At 34.3% G+C, this 15,322-nt stretch overlaps 1 protein-coding gene across 11 annotated transcripts; it reads right to left on the bottom strand.

The window, feature by feature from the left end:
* Positions 1–1,888: 1,888 nt before the first annotated feature.
* LOC136064184 (uncharacterized) lies at positions 1,889–15,248 on the bottom strand. Of its 11 annotated transcripts, none has more exons than XR_010625867.1 (6): positions 14,256–15,246; positions 13,664–13,808; positions 13,274–13,362; positions 11,566–11,671; positions 11,370–11,477; positions 10,987–11,200 (listed from the first exon to the last, which is right to left on the bottom strand). XR_010625867.1 is itself a non-coding variant. In XM_065765604.1 (4 exons), the coding sequence occupies exons 1-4, from the start codon at positions 12,819–12,821 to the stop codon at positions 11,194–11,196; spliced, it is 351 nt and encodes a 116-aa protein (XP_065621676.1). In that variant the 5' UTR covers positions 12,822–13,267; the 3' UTR covers positions 10,987–11,193. The 11 variants fall into 11 exon arrangements, 1 of the variants encoding a protein (XP_065621676.1); XR_010625866.1 differs by having other exon boundaries at positions 13,664–14,307; positions 14,472–14,487; XR_010625864.1 differs by lacking the exons at positions 13,274–13,362; positions 13,664–13,808; positions 14,256–15,246 and adding exons at positions 1,889–2,673; positions 12,692–13,267 and having other exon boundaries at positions 11,135–11,200.
* Positions 15,249–15,322: the final 74 nt, after the last annotated feature.

Raw genomic sequence — 15,322 nt, 5'->3', positions numbered from 1 at the left:
ATATATATATATATATATATATATTATTTGGAATTAAAAAATTTAAAAAATTAATTTATTAATTTTAACTAAATAAAAAATTAAAAACAAAAATAAAACAAAAAATTACATGAATTGAGATCTAAGTGCGTCTTGAAGAAGAACACAAACTCAGATCTAAGAACACAAAATTAAAATCCGAAAATCACAAACTCAGAAAATAACCCCACCACCATACACACTCTAGCAACCACCACCAATAACAACAAAAAAACTCACCCAAACACCAATCCAACCGCCAAAACACCAACTTAGCCACCTGAACACCAACCCGCAGCCACCCAAACACCAAACCACCATTGATCCGGCCACCCAAACACAGATTTGGCCAACCCAAACACCAACCTAGCCTCCTAAACACCAACCCACAGCCACCCAAACACCAACCCACAGCCACCCAAACACCAAACCACCATTGATCTGGCCACCCAAACACAGATCCGGCCAACCCAAATACTACCAACCCAAACACAACCAACACAAGATTCGGACATCCCACAACAGATCTGACCTTATGGGTTTGTCACTTGTGGAACCCAAGAGCTGAGAGGATGCGAGAGTGGGAGGAACTCTTGAGATTCAGAGTCCAGCTACCCAACCAAGACCCACGGCCATGCCGCCACTGCGTCACAATCATTAGACCACCCCACAACTGAGCAAAAACCCATGCCACAAAACCCACAACCCACCTAACCCATAACCCACAACCCTTATACCACCATTGCCACAACCACGCCACCGCCGCGCTGCCACCATCGAGACAGATTGGCAGCAAAAGAGAATAAAGAGAAGTACAGTTGCATATCTGCAATTGGGAAAGAGAGCGGGAGAGAGTGTGGCGTGCACGATTGGAGAGAGAGAGAGAGAGAGAGAGAGAGAGAGAGAGAGAGCTCTACTGGGATTTGATATTTTGTTGCTTTTGCGAGTAGGTTCATGTGTTGTTCTATATGCTTATAGTTCGGCAAAGATTGTTTTGAGCTTGGAATATTGATCTTGTTCTTATTTAATTCCTTGTTCATGTTTATTCTGATGTGGATCTTATATTTAATTTTGTGATCTTATTTTTTGAGTTATTTGTGATTTTTTTTTTCAATTTTGAGATCTTAAGTCTGAGTTGGTGTTCTTGTTCAAGATACTTTTAAATCTTAATTAATATGAATTTTGATTTTGATTTTTGTTTTGATTTTTTTTTTTTTAGTTAAAATTAATAAATTAATTTTTAAAATTTTTTAATGCCAAATAACATTTTTTTATTTTATTTTTTTAATGGCCACGTCAGCTGTAGGGACTCAGTTTGGATTGACCCTGAGTGTGAATGGGTTTTCAGCCCAATCAAGCTCAAACAATAAATTTATAGAGAGTGGGTTAAAGGTTTAGGCGCTGGCCGTCGTTCATCAAGCATGAACCTTTATTTTAAAAAGATACTCAGAGTTTCTATACAACTGGGAGGATGCTCCTCGGCCATGGGCCGAGGAAGCCTTTTTCTTCTCTTTTTTCCTCTTCCCTTTTTACTTTCTTGCTTTCCTTATATAGTCTTCATTTCCTATCTCCTTATTCCATCTGTTGATCATTCATTTGCCTCTCTTCTGGTCCTGTCCCATCAGAGGCCTTATCAGTACTCGAGTGGTTCACTCTGATCAAGTTGCCCTGCTAAGGGGTTATATCCCATTAATGCGGCCAGGGGGTTAGGTGAATGCATTAAATGCGAGGGTGACAGCTTACTTTGGCCTGTCTTTCCCGAAAATCACCCTTGTCAGGCCGAGGATGAGGAGGTCCTCGGCGTGGATTGGGAAAGGAGGCTTTCCCCAATTTTTCTTTTTTTTTTCTTTTTTTTTTTTCGCCAACCTACTGTAAAACGACCACTTAGAACAATCGCCTGGTGCGCCGGCCAGCACCCTAATCCTCCCCACAGACGGCGCCAATTGTAGGGACTCAGTTTGGATTGACCCTGAGTGTGAATGGGTTTTCAGCCCAATCAAGCTCAAACAATAAATTTATAGAGAGTGGGTTAAAGGTTTAGGCGCTGGCCGTCGTTCATCAAGCATGAACCTTTATTTATAAAAAGATACTCAGAGTTTCTATACAACTGGGAGGATGCTCCTCGGCCATGGGCCGAGGAAGCCTTTTTCTTCTCTTTTTTCCTCCTCCCCTTTTTACTTTACTTGCTTTCCTTATATAGTCTTCATTTTCCTATCTCCTTATTCCATCTGTTGATCATTCATTTGCCTCTCTTCTGGCCGTCCGTCCCATCAGAGGCCTTATCAGTACTCGAGTGGTTCACTCTGATCAAAGTTGCCCTGCTAAGGGGTTATATCCCCATTAATGCGGCCAGGGGGGTTAGGTGAATGCATTAAATGCGAGGGTGACAGCTTACTTTGGACCTGATCTTTCCCGAAAATCACCCTTGTCAAGCCGAGGATGAGGAGGTCCTCGGCGTGGATTGGGAAAGGAGGCTTTCCTCAATTTAGCCTTGAATAGTCAGTGTTCCTCGGCATGGGCCTTGGGCCTGCTACCCGATGGGCCGAGGCTATCAGGCCCACGGGCCCCACATCAGCCAATAGTGCACTCCTTTTGTCATGTGTCCATTTTCCGTCTCTGATGTAACGACAGGGACTAAAACGAAACGCGTTTTCTCTGATAAGGATTAAAAGCAGTGAAAAAAAAAGTTAGAGACCAAAGTGGAAATCGCGTAAAAATGTAGGGACAAAAACATGGTTTTCACCTACTTTTAAATAAAAGGTAAAACACCTGTTATTAATTATTAATGATCTCCTAAATATAGTTTGATTAAAAGCGTGGATCTTGATATGTGATATTGGTTAGTTGGGTTTGAAGTTTGAAATTTAAAATTGTTAACTCAACACTGAAACTAAAAAAAATTCTATTTTCTCCTTGAAATGAAGATCATGTTCCCCTTTGATATATATACTAGATTTACATATGGAAATGTCACTAACAAGTTATTGAGGTGTTAACACACTCGGGACACCACCTGAAATCCATTAGCACGAAGAGGATTTTGTTCCCTATTCTTGTAGAATTTATATGTGACCACATTTTGAGTCTGTTTAATTCTTACTGATTTTAAGTGATAGTGCTCCACGTTTTTTTTTTTTCCTGCATTATGGATGTTTTGCTGTTATGCAATCTTAATATGCTTTACTATGTTAGAATAATTCCTGGTATGACTTGTTTATCTCGAGGGAAAAAAAAAAAGAAAAAGAAAAAAAAAGGCCTTCCATGTTGCTGATTCCAATGGTTACGTATTATCTAAATATTGAAGTATTCAGTTGCTTAGAGCTTTGATCTACAGAAGAATGGGAGATTTTGGTTGGATTACTTCTATCTCTCAAAATCTAAAGCTGTAAAGAAATGATGAATTTTATCATTTAACTATAATTTTAACACTAGTATATTTTTGCAGTCAGCTTGGTCATTGGTAAATATCACTAGCCATGTAAAATCCTAGGCAAAATTTGCCAAATAGCATGATTTTAGAAAAATTTTAAGAAAGCAGCACACCGTTGAAACTATTTAGTAAGTTACACTGTTTTTTGGAATTCGAGTCTGGGCTAGAACTCAAGTTTACTGCATAGTGCTTGGAACTCGAGCTTTTTGAACTCGAGTCAAGTTTCAAAAGCAGTCCAACTTACAAAATAATTTCAAATGCATGATGTGTACCAAATTTTTTTCTAAAAATCTACTATTTAGCAAATTTTGCCTAAAATGCTACTCCATATGTTGCTTTAAGTGAAGTTAGACTTGTCAAATCTGGAATAATAAGTAATAGTAACAATTAAACCACATATAATTGTCTTCAAATATTATCATGTTACTATGATCTTCAGATCTTGTATGTTGCAGGAATTTATTCAATTCATTTGAAACTGCAAAGCAAAATACCAAGGCTTACAGACTGATTAAGCTTAATCGATCAAGGCGGGGTGACTCAACTGGTTTGTCTTCTGCAATACAATAGAAATTTCAAAATACCCTGTTTTGTACAGTTTACGTTTAGTTCATTGTGACCTTTCATGACCCTTTAGTCTTATAGACCGATTAAGCTCTTTGAGAGAAGAAACCAAAGAGAATTCAGCTCCTAAAAATCTAGGTTTTAAATTGTAAGCCTGGATATGTCAATGACTTCCAATGTCAAATAATTTTCTTTCCGCACCTGCCTTTAGTTTCCTTTGTTATCCAAGGCTTGTGGTGAGGGAGGTGGGTTGGTTTGGGACTCTGCAATTCCATTGATCCTATCCTGGTTTTGCACGATTTTGAAACTCTTAGGTCCCTTTTATTAAATATAAAAAGAAAATGAGGTAGACCTCAGAGGCATTCTCCATGTCTTTTAAAGAAAAGAGTCCAAACGGTTGATATAAAGTATGCTAGTGTTGTGATTAGGGGTGGCAAATGAAAGCTCCCGTGCCCATTTAATTTCTTGCTTCCTTCAGGCTTGTGAAAGTTAAACTGAAGTAACAAAAGAACAGAAACAAAGCAAAGCCTGCAGCTCGAAAATCTCCATAATCCAATCCAATGGGAGCTATTGAAGGTAGAAAACTTAATGATACAACTGGAAAATGACCCCAAAAAAAAAAAAAAAAAAAACTTTAAATCCTATTTATATTCCTAGTAAGCCCTATCAAACAATTGTAATCCTTAAATATTTCACCTCATTAGTATTTTCAATATATTCAACTTTCAAATTCTCTCTTCCGTGTCAAATCAAAGCCTGTCTAACCCAATCCCATCCCACTCTAGCACATCAAAATACTAGTAACCAAACACCCTCCTAGAACCCCTTTTAACCCATAATCAACCCCCATGTAATGCTCTCTCTCTCTCTCTCTCTCTCTCTCTCTCTCTCTCTAATAGGGTCCCACAACCCCCACCATAAAATTTGAGCCAGCTAATTATTACCCAATAAACCCATGATTTACTAATGTATGCCCTCTTAAGTTAGTAAAACACTTTGTTTAATACTATAAAGTGAAAACCATAACTGGTTGGAACAATTAAGATATCAAAATTAGCATATCGAGATGGAAAGACAAAAAGATGTAAAAATAAATAAATAAATAAAGTTTATTGTATTATATTATTTAATAAACATTTTTTTACTTGTTCATGATTTAATTATAATAAGAATATATTTAATGGAAATAGAAAATTTACTATATTATGTTATTTGCGAGTAAATCTATATTTTTAATTGCGTAATGTTAAAAAATAAAGGTATCATACGCATGTACTGTTCTTTTTCCGTTTTCATATTTTTATACCAAATTTTTTGAAATATAGTTTTCTTTAAAATGCCAAAATATATATTTTTCTCTATATTTATTATATTATACACATACCATATTTTATTAATTATGATTACTTACTCATGATTTAATATTTTAATGTGCAGTTAATGTTTGCGTAAATTGCGTGAATTTAAAAACAAGATTGAGTATTCCATATAAAAAAATAATAAAAAAAAAAGTATTGAGAGAGAATTTGTGGATTTTTTTTTTCTTGGTTTTCATTGTAGTCGTATTAGGGTTAGGATAGTAAATTTAATTGGTTTCAATTATGATGATTACACTAAGCACGAAACTACCATGTTCTTTTCTTAAAATAAAAAATAAAATAAAAAAATCTACAATGTTTTAATTTGAAACTAGGAGTAATTCTAGTATTACTTAACAAAATTACCTTTTATATAATTATTTTACATGGTAGAATGTAATTGGTTGTATGAGTTTTTCAAGGACCTACCATTTTTTCTCTAGTACTCATAGTTTGCCACATAAATAATTATGGCAAAAGTTGTGCATTTTAAAAAATAGATTTAGAAGGTCCTAAAAAAAAAAAAGCTTTAAAATAATTTTGTGTAAACATGGCCATAAATTTAACTCATATCTATACAACTCAAATAGAGCCTGGGAGATTCAGTTTTGTTTTAAATTTTTGAAAGGTCGGGCTTAACTTAGTTGATTGGGTTATTATTATTATTATTTTTGAGAAATAGCTTTGATATTTATGATTTTTGCTGTTGTGCCAAATTTTTTAGGCTTGCTAAATTATCTTTTAGATTAGATTCCATAAATATTTTTTCATGACCTTTTAGCGTGCCAATAATATTGTTAAGAGGGTCAAAATTGAACCAAATTGGTAAAATTAATACATAAATATATAAGCATTTTTTAAAAAAAAGTTGGAGGTCCTTCCCTGGAGGCAACAGAAAGAAGTTTTAAGCTGGTACGTGATAAAAATCCACATATACTTTTCTAATCTAATCTATCGTTAACATATATGCATGTAATGTGGATTTTTTTTTTTTTTTTTCATTTTATAGTAGTTTATTCCATCTCTTCCCATGCATGCACCTCTGCTCACCTTTTTTTTTTTTTTTCACCTTAGTTAACTGTGTTTTAACCATAGTTAAATTTGCAAGTTAAGTCATTAGATTTTAATTGTGCTTGCACATCTACATCCCTTGATTTATTTTCAGATTGATCATGTGCATCAATTTCAAACATAAAAGAAATCATCCAGATCTGGATCCCTAGAAATTTTGCCCTAACTCTTAACAAGTATTGTCTTTTTCCATTCAAAATACTCTCCAATCACCAAAATTTTGCTCTTAACAAGGTATTGCCTTTTTCCACTCAAAATACTGTGATCACCAAAATGACTGGCTCTAGCTCTAAGCTTAAAGGGAAGGGGAAAATGAGTCATATAGATAAAGTAGCGATTACTCTGTTTCACTCTTTAGATAGGTATCCCAATCTAAAAATCCTAGAAGATTTTAAAGGTGAGAATTGAAACCAGCTATATTACAAAAGTTTCTAATCTTTACCTCCTTAACACACCACTACCGTCAATTTGTAAGATTTTCATTTTCCCCAAATCCTTTTGTCTTTATAGTTTTTATTTTTGTTTTATTTCTTGTTTGCTACAGACCTTCCTGGAGTTGTTAGACAAAATTCCGGCCAAAGATATTGAGTGGCAAAGAGATGCAAATGGCCAAGTGCTTCAATGTTTGGAAAAAATTTTAAAGATATGGTGGGAATTCTTTTTTCGTACAAGAAGAAGAATCATTTTTTTGGCGATGTTATAGGACGGATGAGAATCCTTTCGGACCTCCATGTGCACCATCTTTTTTCTAAAGTGAAGCAGCCCAAACATGGTAGGGAAGAGATCCTGCACTTCTTGTGGCTTGCTGCAAGTGTGATAAAAAAATGTTTCCAATATTATGAAGGAATATTGTCTAAGTCTTAATTTTACTCTTGGATTTTTTGAAATTTTATACACCCAAAGGGACAGAAGCATTACTACATGCTTCAATATCACCATCCCATATTCTACAATGATTAAAGAAAAATATAAGATGATCCATGTGCTCAAGGATTTGCAGAAACAAAACCTCAACACATTTCTAAGATACTTGGGAGTTGAGAAAACAGTTTATGGGTCTGAAACTTGGTGGTCAAAACTTTCAGACGAAACTCATGAAACAATGCTTGGGGTGTTTATTTTACCAACAAAAGAACTAGGAGTATGATATGATGGTCACCCAAACAGTCTGTCATCTTTTTTATGCAACTGTCACGATCATTTTGAGAAGGGAATGCAAAATAAAATCACTAGGCTAGAGATACTGAATAGAAAAATCGATACTAAGAATAAGAAGTCTACAGAGCATAACGAAAGGCTTTGGAGAAGGACACGACATTTGGGTGAAGCTGCACGTGAGAGGGAGATGGAGAGAAATGTATGCGGTTATTTTCTTTATTAGGTTTTTTTTTTTTTTAATGATAATTTTTATATTATGATTTAGATATAGTTAATTTTGTTAAAGTCTTGAGACTCTTTTTGTTGATGTTGCTATTTGTTATAGAGGGAAAAAATCAAAGATAAGCATAAAATAGATCCGCCTTCTTTACACGATGAGTTGGAGCCAAAGATTACGAAAAACTTTCCGGAAATGTATTCGTGTCTTCTCGACTTATGCATAAGACAATTCTACGATTCTTGGAAAGAATTCATATCGAGCATCTAAAGAATTCTTTCCAAGAATCGTGGAATTGCCTTATTTTTCGTAATCTTTGGCTCCATCTCATCGTGTAAAGAAGGCGGATCTATTTTATACTTATCTTCGATATTTTTCCCCTATAACAAATAACAACATCAACAAAAAGAGTCTTAAGACTTTAACAAAATCAATTGTACCTAAATCACAATATAAAATTAACATTAAAAAAAAAAAAAAAAAAAACCTTAATAAGGAAAATAACCGCATACCTTTCTTTCCAACTTCATTTAACGTGTAGCTTCACCCAAATGTCGTGTCTTTCTCCAAAGCCTTTTGTTATGCTCTATAGCCTTCTTGTTTTTAGTATCGATTTTTCTATTTAGCCTTCTGCATACTCTTCTCAAAATGTTCATGACAGTTGCGTTAAAAAAATGGCAGACTATTTGGGCGACCATCATATTCCAAGTTGTTTGTTGGTAAAAATAAACAACCTCAAGCATTGTTTCATGAGTTTCGCCTGAAAGTCTTGACCACCAAGTTTGAAATCCGTAAACTGTTTGTTTTTTCTCAACTCCCAAGTATCTTAAAAATGCGTTGAGTTTTTGTTTCTGCAAATCCTTGAGCGCATGTATCATCTTATATATATATATATATATATATATTTTTTTTTTCTTTATTATTGTAGAATATGAGATGGTAATATTGAAGCATGTAGTAATGCTTCTGTTCCTCTAGGTGTATAAAAATTTCAAAAAATCCAAGAGTAAAAGACTAAGACAATATTCCCTCATAATCTTGAAAACATTTTTTTATCACCCTTGTAGCAAGTCACTGGAAGTGCAACATATCAGTTATCCTCCCTTCCCTACTATGTTTGGGCTGCTTCACTTCAAAATAAGGATGGTGCGCATGGAGATCCGAAAGGATTCTCATCCGTCCTATAACATCGCTAGAAAAATGATTCTTCTTGTTGTATGAAAAAAGAATCGCTACCATATCTTTAAAAAAATTCTCCAAACATTGATCCAAAACGAAACACTTCGCCATTTGCATATCTTTGCCACTCAATATCTTCGACCGGAATTTTGTCCAAGAACTCCAGAAAGGTTTGTAACAAACAAGAAATTGGGAAAAATGAAAATCTTACAAATTCTTTCATATTGACGGTAATGGTGTGTTCAGGAGGTAAACTTTTGTAAATATAGCTAGTTTCTCATGAGAAGGGAGTCATGAAAAATACATTTTTATCCATACACTCCTGATTATCCATGCCAAGCTTGTTTAAGGTCATGAAAGTCTTTCAGTGCATGGATAAAATGTATTTTTTCATGACCGTCTAAGTTCAGATAAAGCAGCTGATACCTGTAGTATTCCTTAACTCACTCCTCATGAAGGAATAGCTCAAAGAAAAAGAGTTTAAAACCCTTTAATAGACCAATTTTAGGAGGCCTCTTCTTAACCACTTGGGCTATCATCCATCTAAAATGGATAATATCGGTTTTTTGCCCGCCTAAATTAGAGTCTTTGTCTAGCTCAAGGTATTCATGGGTAACATGACTGTCTTCTTTGATCCTAATCTGACAAAACAGATCTCTCAAAGACTTGTTCTCCTCATGATAGGTAAAGGCTAACTTATCTATTCTCCATAAAACTCGCATTCCAACGTATCCAAACTCCAATTAAGTTCGATGGTTATAAAAAAAAAAAAAAAAAAAACATTTTTATCCATACACTCTTGATTATCCATGCCAAGCTCGTTTAAGGTCATGAAAGTCTTTCAGTGCATGGATAAAATGTATTTTTATGACTATCGAAGAAGTTCAGATGAAGCAGCTGATACCTGTAGTATTCCTTCACTTCCTCCTCGTGAAGGAATAGCTCAGAGAAAAAGATTTTAAAACCCTTTAATAGAACAATTTTAGGAGGCCTCTTCTTAACCACTTGGGCTATCATCCATCTAAAATGGATAATATTAGTCTTTCGCCCCATGATAGGCAAGGTATTCATGGGTAACGTGACTATCTTCTTTGATCCTAATCTAGCAAAGCAGATCTCCAAAAGACTTAATTCTTCCCATGGTAGGCAAAAGCTAACTTAACTATTCTTTATAAAACTCGCATTCTAGCATATCCAAACTGGACAATTGAGTCAATATTCTTCTCATCAAATTTAAAGAAGTCGAATTCAAATAGTTTTAAAGCTTTCACATATTCCAAGACTGTCTAAATAATAATGAAAATGGAGGGAAAATCAAAAGCCTTGACAAAATAACAAATGAACAATAGAAAATGTTAAGTAGCATACTATGCCTATCCGTTCACATCCCAAAGAGCGGGATGTGATTTCTCTGCATATGGAGCTGGCTCTTCATCCTTAAAGGCCTCTAACTTCCTTATTAACTTCTTTGGGTAACAATTAATCTTAAGAAAATCTAGACTTATTGCTTGCTTCTTTTTCTCAAGATTTTTTTGTGTTAGTTTTCGATAAATGTTAATCCTAAGAAAATCTGTTCTCATTGCTACCTTCCTTCTTCTCAAGACTTTTTTTGTTATTTGTTTGCGATAGAGTTTGAGTTTTGCTAATAATGGAAAGAGACACTACAACAAAGCTAACTTTTTTCAACGATCAAAATCCTTGAAAAAGGTATTAAAAAACCTCGAAAAAAAATATTTTAAGAGTCTAATCGACCCTTAATAACCTACAAAATTTAAGGAGGTCAACATTCCAAGTAGCATGGGTAATGTTGCGTTGAAATTGTTTAATGAGCTAAAACTTCTGTAACATGATAGAAACTTTTAAAATTAATATAAGTTCTAATAAATGGATCCATGAAAGGATTAACAAAAATTAATCATAAATAAAGGGAAAAAAGAAAAACTAAAAAGAGCATATGAGAACTACATATATAAACATAAAGGGAAATCAACTAGTTTAAATGAGAAACATGGCCATTGATTGAAAACAAGAATATAATTACAATCTGTAACTTTACGAGCCCTAATAACCCACAAACACTATGTCTTATTGTATAAAGTATGAACATTTTTTTTTTTTGTAAAAGTGTAGAGTAGTTACCTGCAGAGCACATTGAGATGCAATCTTTCTTGATTTCATCTTCATGTCTTGTCTAACTATCAGGACCTGCATTCAACACTTTCACTGTTTGAAAATTACCTAGTACACAATAATTCCAAAATCCTTGACATGATAAACTTAACACATCCAAAAAAAATAACAAAATACCACATATAGAGTCTACAATAGTTCCAAAATTCTAACAAATTTTGTACAAATGAGTAATATTCCATACCTATGACCTTGGTGTAACTGCTTCAAAGGTGAGAAACTTTTGATTATCAAAGTTAGGAGATTCCAGGATGATGTCTGCCCCCTTAGTATTGTACCTCTCCTCTGTTGCCTACAATGGCATATAAAACCATTATTAAGATAAATCTCAGATGCGACAGCATCAACAAACAAAATAAATATATATATATATATATTACTGGACCAGTTGTGACAAAAGATTATACAAGCGAATTAATTTTGGTACACCCCAAGAAGCTTCACTAGAGGAGCAAAGACCTGCAAAGTGTCCACTGCTATGCTGGACTGCATGCAAAATTACAATGTCAATAACAATAACTTCAGGCCCCCACACCCCAAAAGAAAGTGAAAAATAGATCCATTGAAAAGCTTTAACGTGATCCAATGAACCTTCCCATAACTTCAGTACCCCTACACCCCAAAAGCAAGCACATGCATTCACAATTATGCCAGCCAGTGTGAATCATAACTAAAACAAGTATTATTTAGTTTAGGAATATGAAAACTATAACTGAATATGACTTATCAAAAAAGAAAACTATTTCTGAATAAAACTATATCTGAAGCAATTTAAGGCTTCTATAGGACACAACAACGCTAATTCTCTTTTGCAAATAATAAAGATGAGAAATGGTCTAAAGACCACATAACATACAACAATGACAAAAAAAAGGTTATCAAAAGAATCTAAAGCAGCACTAAGGCTCTTGTCCAAACATATGCCATTTTATCAAATTCAACGTGAAAAGAGAGAAACTGAGTACCCAATTTGTATATCTAACTTCCAAGTTCCAATTAGCACATTGACTAAGGAAAAAAAGTTAAAAGGGCAGATATATGAGCATTCGCATCAAAGCTTTAAAAATTTTTAGCATTTAGCAACTCAAAAAACCACTTTATCAATTTTAACAACTCATTTTACAATACACTCAACATCAAAGGTTCTATTTTTACCTTCATCTCATTAAAATAATATAAACAACTTATTAAAATAAAATAAAACTTCCCAAAAAGGTTCATAGCAACCAACTACTTTCACCACTACCACCACTGTGGCAGCCACAACTTACCAGAAAAAAAGAACTCAAAACAAAACCACCACCCCAAACACAACAACCACCTTCATCAACAACCCATCAAAAAACCCATTAACATAGACCAACACTACCAGCGACAACAACCACCATCACAATCACAAGCCACCCCCCCCCCCCCCAAACAACACACACACACACACCAAAAAAAAATTCCACCAAGACCACCACCAACAGAAAAAGAAAAGAAAAAACCCATAAAAAAACCCACCATTTCCTACCATTACCACCATGACTTGGAGAGAGAGCAAACCCACTGTTACCACCATGACCCACCACAACACATCGAACCCAGGACCCAAAATCCACCACCACGACCCAAAACCATTTACCACCACCATTTTTTTTTTTTTTGAAAGAGCTTGAGCTAGAGGAGAAGAAGAAAGAGCAAAAAGAGAAAAAGTGATAAGAAAAAGACAAACGGAAAGAATGGAGGAGAAGAAGACAGCAAATAAAGAAGTTCTTAGAAGAAAGAGAAATAAATATTATTTAAGAGGAGAGAGACAGAGAAAGGAATCTTTTTTTTTTTTTTTTTAGATTGTTGCTACAGTAAGCTGTCAAAGATGACAGCTTACTGTAGCTTGGGGGCTAAATGTTTTAGCTTTAGCATCATTGATGTAGATGCATTTTATTGTTTGTGTTGCTAAAAAATAGCATTTTAGCATTTTGAAAGCTTTGCTATGAATGCTCTTAAAAGCACTGAGAAGCCTACAAGGTGGGGAAGAGTTTGATATAGAAAATTTAACACGGCTTCTTCTATAGAGAAAATTAGAGAGCCACATTTGACACTAACCAGGCAATCAAGGCAAGCATTGATGGCTTCAATACCTTTCAAAGGCTGCAAATGATTGGCACAAAGAAATCTAGTCCTGGAGAAGAAATCTGAAACAATGCAAAATTTTAGATTTACATTGATAAAAAAGGGCAAAAGGACAATTTTCCAAAATTTATGACACGACATGCCTCATCAGTATAATGCAGCACATGCCCTCCAATAGTTTTTGTTGCTTGTGCCCCAAAGGTTTGAAGGAATTGTTATTTCATCACTATGATATTACATTATTACTTTCTCATAATCTAATCTAGACATTCTAGAACTCCCTCAAAACTGATTTTGGTGGTGCAATCTTCCATTCCAAAAAAATATGATATAGTACATACTTAAACTCAACTGGTAAATTACCTTATCTTTAGGAGTTTTCCCAATTGCATTGCCCAGGATCTATAGTGCAGCCTTGAGATTCAACTGCCGGATCTCAAATTGGGCAGCTAAAAGCCATATTTTTGTGAAAGAGAATTTCTCATGATGAATGAGCTCAAGACACTCCCTAGAAAAATTAACAGTAAATGAGAAACCTCTTCAAAGTCACTTGGGTTTATCCATTCACATATATTATAAATAGGAAAACCAGATACAAGTGTTGTTGTGAATGACTGTTTAAGTCACTTAATTCACATGAACAATTTTCATATAAACCAACGGCTAGTACATGATAGATAAAGGAACTTCCCAGATTAATAAAAAAGCTTATTCATTTCTATTGTAAAATTATCATTTGATATCATAAGTAAATCAAATAACTTAAGAAAATATGCATAATAACTTATAAAGAGAAACAGAATGCATGTGAATCTACTTGCACTGAAATAGCTTACGTAACTGTATTATCCGATTTGAATTTTCTCCTTAATGAGAAATCAATGTATCCATTGGGGAAACCTATATTACATCTGATCCTTAATGAGAAATAGATTTGGTTCCAACTAAGTAGTACCTCCTCCATGTGCTTGAGGCAAGAGGGTTTGTACAAGCTTGGATGCTCCCATCTGGAAACTAATGGATTGACTCAAATGAATTAAACAGGACTTCATTCAGCGCAAATCACCAGTGCAATATGGTAGAGTGAAAAACCTGACTTGTACATTATATACTACAATAGACATGATAGTTATTGTAATTTTTAAATTCCTAGTGCAATATGAATTCTTACTACTATAACACAAGCACTAAGTTGTTAGTCCTTTATGACCAATCAAGTGAACAGCCTCCAAGCCCACCAGGTTCTTTTTGCATAAATGGTTTGAACCTCCCCATGATTGACACAATGAAGACAAAAAAGGCATTGCAAACACAATCAAAGACATTACTAACAGCACATTGGCAATACAAAGCACACAAATTCTCACATCAAGGCACTGTTGTATAAATAACATCAATCTAATCTAAAGAATTCGGCTACAAAGAACAGTACTGAAAGATCATTTTATCCTCCTTAAAAGATTCAAAATTCACAATCTAAAGCCCTGAATACTTCCATTCTGAACTATCATTAAAACCCAAAATCATCATCAAGCGAGTAGATCTGAATAATGCAATAAATCTATAGCTATAGAAATTCGATATCTAGATCAAATTCCAGGACTTGATCTTTCCACATAGAACCTAAAAATTCAAGCTTTACTTACTATTTTTCACCAAAATCCAAATAGCAAAATCAACCAATAATTTATGCTCAAATCAAACTAGAATGTACAAGACAACAGAGTTCAAAATCCAGCACAAATCAACAATTTGAGCTAGAAATTTAAGCAATTGAATATATATACACACACAAAGCCAATTCAATCCCAAAATCCTCTCCTATACATCATTCTTTCCCTGCAATTTTTAGACAACCAAACAGATTCTCGAATGAATCCAAGAAATTCAATAGTACTCAAATTTCAGCACAAGTCAATGGTTATGGATTTGAGCTAGAAATTTTACCAATTGAAAACACCAGCAATAAAATTATAAAGAAAAAAAAAAACTAAAAATTTTCAACCAAAAAAAAAAAAAAAA

The sequence above is a fragment of the Quercus suber genome, unplaced genomic scaffold (genome assembly GCF_002906115.3).
Source record: "Quercus suber isolate HL8 unplaced genomic scaffold, Cork oak 2.0 scaffold_642, whole genome shotgun sequence".
NCBI lineage: Eukaryota > Viridiplantae > Streptophyta > Magnoliopsida > Fagales > Fagaceae > Quercus > Quercus suber.
This window is presented reverse-complemented; position numbering and strand designations above follow the sequence as displayed.